The sequence below is a fragment of the Salvia hispanica genome, chromosome 1 (genome assembly GCF_029641045.1).
Source record: "Salvia hispanica isolate PSC_SH4W2 chromosome 1, Shi_PSC_v1, whole genome shotgun sequence".
In the NCBI taxonomy this organism is placed as follows: domain Eukaryota; kingdom Viridiplantae; phylum Streptophyta; class Magnoliopsida; order Lamiales; family Lamiaceae; genus Salvia; species Salvia hispanica.
The window spans coordinates 2,138,197-2,147,410 of NC_142692.1; the positions used below are offsets into that span (position 1 = coordinate 2,138,197).

A 9,214-nucleotide genomic window follows, 5' to 3' on the forward strand; every position below is an offset into this window, starting at 1 on the left:
TTCAAACTGAAACAATACACCGAGGCATGACTAAAACTAGGCTAAATAGTTCCAGTGTCATCTTTAATGACACAACGGAGCTCGAAAGGTGGAGGTTTGGACTGCCCATGTCAGCTCAGCCAGAGCTGACAACTGCGTGGATTAAAGACGGGAAGCTCTTTGTTAAGGTTCCTAATGGAAATGATTTATAATTTTAGTTTATTCAGCAGTTTATCATTAGTTTTTGTATCGATTAACGTCCTCATCAGCATGTCACTGTACCTCAGCATCTTATACAAAAGATTATGATACGCAACCTAACCTTTGTATGCAAGAAAAAATCATTTTACTCATATCGCAGCTAATGTTCATCTACAATGGCATTAAAATACGATTCAAATATGCTTAGCAACAATATTTGTGTGGAGGCATATATAATTCAATCTCTGCAAAACCAAAGAATAATTAGGACGAACAATAAGAAACGAAACCATATATAGTTGTTGTTCGTATATATGATCGATGTAGATTCATTCTTATTATTAAGATTAAGAATGAGCAAGCAAGAACTACCTGACCACAATCGAACGAACATGTCGAACTTTGTGGAAATCCTCACCTCCTTCTTCACTAATTCGTTCTCCTAATTCAGGCATACCGTAAAGGTGCAGATCTGTCAAAGCATCAAGGAATCTGAATGCATCCGGAACCATCTCCAAGCAAGGGCAGTAACGGATACCCATCTTAGAAACGAGGGGCATGCTTTTTTAAACTTTTAATCAAAAGAGTATAATAATAAGGATGAATTGGTGTTTGTGTGAAGTTATGGCCATCAATTTATAGAATTGTACTTTGACTTAGGGTGAACTATACATCAGAAAATTGATCTGAAGTAAACCGATGTTTTTTTATTTTTTGGATTTTTGCTTGAGATCAGATTTTTTAAATATAGCTGATTTTCAGAGCCGATCGGATTTGATATTTGAAATTTTGAAGTAATCCCAAATCCAAATTGTAATAAATATGTAATAAAATATACTCCATCCTTCCCCGATTAAGAGTCACACTTTGACCGGACACGAGTTTTAAGAAATGTAAAGAAAAGTTGATTGAAAAAGTTAGTGGAATGTGAGACCCATTTTTTTATATTGGTTTTATAATAAAATGTGAGTGAAATGAGTTAGTGGAATGTAGGACCTATTTACTATTTATGGTAAAAATGAAGTGCGACTCTTAATTAGGGACGGGCCGAAATGGAAAAGTGTGACTTTTAATCGGGGACGGAGGGAGTATTATGACTATTTCTAACAAATTAAAACCTTTATATATGACAATTGTATTTGGCATTAGATTTTCAGATTTTAGTAGATTTTCAGATTTTCAGATTTTTTTATTGAATTTTCCGCTAATGTATATTTTTTAGGCTATTTCAATAGTTTTTGGATCAGATTTCATTCTTCGGATTTTAGATTTTTGAATTCGGATTTCTAGACAATTCGGATCGGATTTAATTTCCATAATCAGATGTCAACTAATCATCCTAATAAATACACTAAGGTCATGTTTGGTTGACTCAAAAGTAAAACTGGCGAGGAAAATAATTCATGAGAAAAAATGAATCCTAGGAATTATATTCCTAACAACTTTATTTTTCTGTGTTTGGAAAAATGTCAAAATTTTTTATTTTATATTTGATTTAAATATTAAATTAAAATAAAGTAAAATAATAATAATAATAATAATTACTCCTATTATTTTAAAATTTTCTTAATAAATTACTAATTAAAAATAATTATAATCATTAAATTATTATATTTATGATGGATATGATAAATGTGAATTATCCACCATATTTATGAATATAATAATATATTATAATCATAGTATAGTAATAAAAATAATTATAATTATATTATAGTTATTTACTGTATAACAATTGAATAGACTTTTTAAATATATGATTAATATATATTATGTTAATTATTATAATTTCATTATATAAGAATTTCAAATATTGGAGTAATATATTTCTACCTATATAAAAGTTTTAAATATCTTACTTTTTATTTTAAATTATCTTTTATAACTATATAATTATTATCAAGATAAAATTCACATCTAACGAACGAAAAAAATGATCGGTCGAAAATTTAAGAAACAAATCACTTTTGGTAAATATCGTACCCCGAATAAAAGGTTCTTGATCCGCCACTGGCGCTCAGCGTCTTGCTTAGCGCTTGCCAAAAAACTGTTCCCTCCTTATTTCAAATGTGTCCGATTGCAGGGAACTGAGAAGTTCATCATGTTCCTCCTTCTTTAGCTTTTTCTATTCTTCTGAATGAATTCATAGGGTTTAGGGTTTAGGAGCTTATTGTGAAAATTTAGAAGAAAAAGAAAAGAACTAAGAGTAGGAAACGACGAGCTTGGAAGCTCGTTTATTTTGAGGTAACATTCTTATCGCTTCAAATGTTGGTTTGCCTATGAAATAACATGTATGAACAATGTCATTATGTGATTACGTGTTTGATACTTACATGCTTTTGGGACAAATGTTGTTTTGAATACTCAAAACATGATTAGATGGTTTTGATAGGAATACACTCCTTCCGTCCCATGTTAATAGAGTCATTTTTCTATCTTGGAAAGTTCCAAGTTAATTGAGTCATTTCTATTTTCTGCGTCCTTCCGTCCCATGTTAATAGAGTCATTTTTCTATCTTGGAAAGTTCCAAGTTAATTGAGTCATTTCTATTTTTGGCAGAAAGTAATTCTCCATTTTACTTCATTCTCTCTTCACCTCTCTTACTTTATTCTCTTTTTTACTTTTTTCTTCACCCATTTAACACATTATTTATAAACTTCGTGCCGAAATGAAATGTCTATGTTAACAAGGAACAGAGGGAGTATATGATTATGCCTTCAACTGATTGATCTCTTGAGATATAGTCAATGATATATGATTACTATCCAGTATACACGATTGTATGTGAAGATTATTCACCCTATACGCGTTATTGGCACCCAGACACGGGTTATTAACACCCTTATGCGGGTTGTTGGCACCCCTATGTGGGTTAAGGGTTTGCTTTTACCAGAATTAGACTTAATGTGTTTTGCTATGAATATATTTATGATATGATTGGTAAAATGGATTTTAAAATTATCGGATTTTACAGTACCGAAATTGTGGCATCTCCTACCCGGACGGTCATTGACCGACTGGGGATGTACATTTAAAGAGCTCTATGCCTTCCATAAATCTGTGAAATTAATAAATACTACCTCCCTCCCTGAAAGTTTGTCCCACTTTTCTATTTTCGTCTGTCCCACAAAATTTGTCTCATTTCACTTTTTACCATTCTTGGCAGTAGACCCCATATTCCACTAACTCATTCCTACTCACATTTTATTACTCCCTCCGTCCCTGAAAATTTGTCACCTATTTCCTTTTTCGTCCGTCCAAAAAAATTTGTCACCTTTCACTTTTACCATTTTTGGTAGTGGACCCTACATTCCACATACTCTTTTACACTCACATTTTATTATAAAACTAATATATAAAAGTAGGACCCACAGCCACCAACTTTTTCAACCCACTTTCTATTACATTTCTTAAAATCTGTGTTGGGTCAAATGGTGACGAATTATTAGGGACGGAGGGAGTACAAAACTAATAAATAAAAATAGGACTCACATTCCACTAACTTTTTCAACTCATTTTTCATTACATTTCTTAAAATCCATGGTGGATCAAAGTGGGACAATAATTGAGGACGGAGGGAGTAAATCCTTAATCAGTCGAACTCGGTGAACTTGACCCAACAACTGATTAATTAGCCCATTAGTTCTTAATCCATCCCTTAATTAAAAAAAGATAAGCCCCATACTTTAATTTCCTCCGGCCCAACTTTAGAGAATAGACTCCATCCCCTATTTTCATTCCTATTAGCCCAAAAAAAGAAAAAAATTCCTTAGCCCATAGAAAAAAAAAAAAAAAAAAAAAAACTTAAAATAGATGGGAACAGTCCAACACATATACTGTCCCAATTCTATCGGATCCCTCTCTTCAAATTTCCAAACCAGATTGTGGTTTACATTTTGTGCTTTTAAGGGTGAAACATGAAGGAGTGATTACTCAACTTATCTAGGACTTAGCATGATGATGTGGAATATTATTTGAGCTTGAAAAGGATGTTGGAGTCTTGGAAGAAGAAACATGGACGGGCTGGGCTGGCTGCATTCGGCCCAACGGGCTGTCCGAGGTATGGGCTGACTGCCCTCATTTCATTGGGCCGTGAAGATGTGGCTTGGGCTTGTGAAGAAGAGGCCCAAAAGTATTTTTCTTTTTGACATCGTATGTATTTAATTCTGTTAGCTACGGAATAGCTTTGGTATGTAACGAACATTCTTATTCAAAGTGTAGACTTAGTTTTTCTTCTTTGTCATGTAGTATTTCGTTTACTAAAAGGAAATAACACGAATTCGTTCTTCATTCCCTTTTCGGGTTCGTAATTTATTAATTTAACTTTACTTAGGCGAGTGAACGCAAAAGCAACACACTCTTATGATTCAAATGTAACTAGAAAGTAGTCCAGAGCCTTTGTCCTAGTGGCAAAGGAGCTTAGACCTTAGACATCAATGTATTAGATGCCGAGTTTGAGCCCTCTTCAAAAGTTCGGCGAAAACTTAAAAATAAAATAATTAAAAGAGCAGGTATCTACTGCCTCTGTTGGGATTTGATGAATCTAATTTGTTCCACTTTATGCAAATTTAGAACAAGTTTTGTGGGTACGCAAAATTGGAGTTATTTGGGCTGCAAATCCTAGTGGCCTAAAGAGGGAGACTTGGACTTATAAAAATTATAGGCTTCCTCAAGAGAAGAGAATTGAGCTTGATAAAAAGAATGAAAAAGATTCTGTCCCCATAGTGATATAAGTCTGTCTGGAAAATGGAGTTTGTATTCCAATGTGAGGCTTATTTGGTAGCACCATAACATTCAAAACCCAAGGATTTAACTATATCATCAAAATGTAAGTCAGTAGCAACTACTATGATGCAACACATTAATGAATTATCAATTTGTCTAGTACAAAACACACACCTTCAGACCTTGTGAATATAATTATACTGCTAATATCAACCACTCCATCAACCATAGTAAAACACAATGACAAAGCAACTTAAATAATCGAAATCTTCAATACAGTACCTCACACAAGTAGTAAAGATGAAAATCTCAACAAACGGTTCCTCGATATATACAGATAATTGTGTTACTTTTTTGTCATATAAGTGTACAAGCAACAATAATCATCTTGATCAAAAGCATTAAACGATGAGGTGAGAAAGACACTACCTCATTTGTGACACTTACATTTATTCTCTTAAGCAGCAGGTTACCTTAAAGTTCGCCTCCTGTAACAGTTGAAAATGTCAACAAGAGATACTCGTATATCTCATGCATTCAACACACAAGCCTGCTCCAAGCATTTCACGTACAATCTAATTTAATAAGAATTAAGCAGAAACAAAATATAAACACAATCTTTTAACTTTAATTATCACAATACTCTTAAGTTAACTTTAGTGAACTTCACATTTGTCCTTAATTTGCTCAACTTATTTACTACCAGCAGTCCAACACAATTAGTTAATAAACAGTAATATCCAAGCCATGAAGAGTCATTTTATGTGTTTTCCCTAAGCTGGTTAAGCTAACCCTACTCAAAATTTCACAAACAAACATGGAAAAAAAATCTAATAATTCACCACAAAATTTAATTACTTTGAAGAGCTCATATCTAACCAGTAAAGGATGAGCTTGCTTCACTTCAAATAGACTTCAATCCCTGCAAAATAAATGACCGATAAAGACCAAGAATGAGGGACGGAATCATATATAGCTATTGTTTCGTACATTATTCGGAATTCATAGCTATATATGGGATAATATGCTAATAATCTTGAATGAGCAAGGAAGCAAGAACTACCTGACCACGATGGAAAGAACATGCTGCACTTTGTGGAAATCCTCACCGCCTTCAGTCACTCGTTCTCCTACTTCTGGCATTCCGCAAATGTGCAGATCTTTTAAAGCATCAAGGAATATGAATCCATCAGGAACCATCTCCAAGCAAGGGCAGTTATGGATACCCATCTTTGAAACGAGGGGCATGGCTCCTTTCTCCACTTTCCATTCTCTTAAGTTTGGTAAACCTGCTATTCCAAGCTTCTCGAGACGAGGAAATGCAGATGCATGGCATGTTATTTGTTCCCCCAAAAAGCATCTCTCAGACATCAACAGATCAACTAAAAGGGGAAGCTTTCCCAATGTCTCCATTGGGTCCTCCAAAATTTCAGAATCGGACAAGATCAAAAGAACCAGATTTGAGGTATAGACTTGGTTGCCCAACTCCTTGAGCAGATTTCCTATCGGAACAAATATGTACAAGTTGTGAAGAGTAAACAACTTCTTGAAATTCATCACATCCTCATCTGCAGATGAAAACTGGCAGCCATCTCTGATTTTAAGACCACCACAGATTAAATCCTTCCAGCTCGTACACGAGGCATGAATGATATCAGAAAGGCTTTGATTGTCATGAACTGTGCCTTCAAAATGTCGGAGGTTCTTCATTTTGGTTGGAGAATTAAGTTGATGCACCAAACTGTTAAACCCAACCAATGTCTCTAGCTGTTCAAGACCATCCAACATTAGTCTATAATCCTCTATCTCCTCAAAACCAACATGGTATGTAGGAAGAAACAAGTGCTTTAGTCGTACCATTCTATTCAAAACATCATTAGGTATCCATATGTTTCGACTATTCCATAAATCAAGGGTATGCAAGTATACCAAATTGCTTACGGACGATGGTAGTTCATCAAAATTGCAATCACGCAAACTTAAAATCCGAAGCAGAAATAGTTTACTTATTGCCTTAGGCAGTTTTCCTCCCTTGAAATTAACTCCAGATAAAGATAGAGTTTTAAGCACTTTGAAGTTCTTCAAATCAAACTCCGGAAATTCAATCTCTGATCTTCCGTGGATGTCATTGATGAAAAGTAGAGATCTCACAATTCTGGTGGTATTTTCGTTGCAAGTGACTGTGAGCTCATTGTTTTCTTCTTTTATTTCACTTTTCAAATTCACCACCAAATGGCGTGTTTTAACGCGTGACAAACTGGCATGCAAAAAACCACTAAATGCTCCACCCTCGTAATCTAAGTTTTGCAAGCCAAAATCTTCTTCCATTCCCACTGACAGGCACATCTCTCGCACAACATCATGAAGTTTACACAATCTGGTCGTCTGTCCTCGAATAGGATCATCACATACAATCTCCACAACTGACCTAGATGCCAACTCACTCAAGTAGTGTTGTGCTATTTCCACCAAATTCACTTCATCTGAGTTATTCTCACGCGAAATCATGCCCTGTGCAATCCACATCAAACATAGATCGATCGCAGTTATGACTTCATCTTCCTTGTAAATACCCATGTAGAGAAAACATGGCTTCAAGTAATAAGGCAGGTCCTGGTAACTTAAGTACAACACTCCCTGAATTTCATCTTTCACATTTTCAACACCTCTGTACAGTAATGCAGTTATGTTTTCATTAACTAATCCCCACTCTTTACTTGATTTCTTGTTACTCAGTATCCCGCCAAGTAATGAAACGGCAAGTGGTAAATTCCCACACTTGCCTACCATTTCTCTCCCAATTTTCTCAAGCATATTATTTTCTTCGGATTGGAAATCTGTGACGTAAGAAAAAAGAAAGTTGATTGTTATATACGCACAAGCAATAATTCATAACTTAACTCTTTCTATTCCCACATACTGATAAGCTAGTATATTAAAGTAACTGTGGATTGAGAAATATTTCTAGTACTATATTTGATGCACATAATTATTATTATATTGTAATAATGATAGAGATTTATCACAAAGAGAGTGGAGTAAATTTACTAATAAATTTATTCTGATCATTAATATTATTGTTACATTAATTTCCATATTTTGTCTAACGAGAGTCTTATATGTTACCTCCTTGAGGATTGAGAGGATATCTTGAGTTTGGTATAAGGATGATAAAACCATACATAGGGCTTTGGATTATCGTTTGCTTTGATTCAGTTTATATATTTTGTATATTTTATAGTTCCATGTCCACCTTCCTCGCATCTTAAATTTTCTCTAATATATACTACTATATGAATAGAATATATATAGAAAGGGTGGTTTACTTACTAGGAAAATTCATATGTGTAGATGCTTTCTTCTTGAGCAATTCCCAACCCTCATCGTCGCTGAGGAGGCCAGCCTTGATTGCGAATCCAATTTTCGCAACGCTGTAAATTCTTGTGGTCAATAAAATTTTGGTTTTTGGATTGAAGGCGTGCTTAAGATGTTCCCAATGGTGAGTACTCCAAATATCATCAACGACAAGCATGCACTTTTTAACCTGCTGGACTTGAAACAATTGGCGTGTCAACTCTGGGAGGCTCAAATCTGAGCCATTGTGGATTGGGCTGAGTTGCGTCATGACATCCTCCAAAACTGATTTGGAGTCGCACTTTTGAGAAATGCAAACCCATGCGAAGGATTCAAAGGAACGCCTGGTACTGGGGTGATTGTACACTTTCCGAGCAATAGTAGTTTTGCCAATGCCACCCATCCCCCACAGCGAAATAACGGGGTGTTCTTCATCACCAACTATATGGGATACAAGTTGCTCCACTTCTTCTTCTTTCCCCACAAAAACTTCAGTGTCAAAGGGGAAGGTCTGCCATCTCCTCTCACTGCCGTCGGCGGAGCTTTCCCCTTGAATGATGCTTTTTAGCCCGTAGTTTTGCATGCTTGTGTTGACTCTTGCAATCTCGGATTTGATTTCTTTGACTTCAGAGGCAATCTGGTGGAGAGAGAAGCTCCCTTTAAGGATGCAAGAGCATCGACGGAGCAGACTTATCCTGGATGAAACTTTAATGGTTGCATAGAGACTAATGGCATCTTCAGCTCTGTAGGCGAGGTCCCTAACCTGCTTGAGCCAGCTGCGGACGGTCTCAGTGTCGTGTTGTTGTCTTTTAGCATCAATCAGAAGAGCTTTCGTATCTTTAAGAACGTTCTCTAGTGTCCTCACTTCTCTGCGAACGCCTATTAAGAATCTAGCTTCCTCTAAGAGCAGATCGCGAAAGGTTGATAGGGCAACCGACGTCACTGCCTCCGCCAT

The 9,214-nt window shown here is 35.5% G+C and overlaps 2 protein-coding genes across 2 annotated transcripts; both read right to left on the reverse strand.

Annotated features, from left to right (window-relative positions):
* Positions 1-5,964: 5,964 nt before the first annotated feature.
* On the reverse strand, positions 5,965-7,695 carry LOC148933062 (putative disease resistance protein At1g59780). The gene has a single exon (XM_089063277.1). It carries the CDS (start codon positions 7,693-7,695, stop codon positions 5,965-5,967), a length of 1,731 nt encoding a protein of 576 aa, XP_088919403.1.
* A 532-nt stretch (positions 7,696-8,227) lies between these two features.
* On the reverse strand, positions 8,228-9,214 carry LOC125198729 (putative disease resistance protein At1g50180). The gene has a single exon (XM_048097020.2). The coding sequence runs from the start codon at positions 9,212-9,214 to the stop codon at positions 8,228-8,230; it is 987 nt and encodes a 328-aa protein (XP_047952977.2).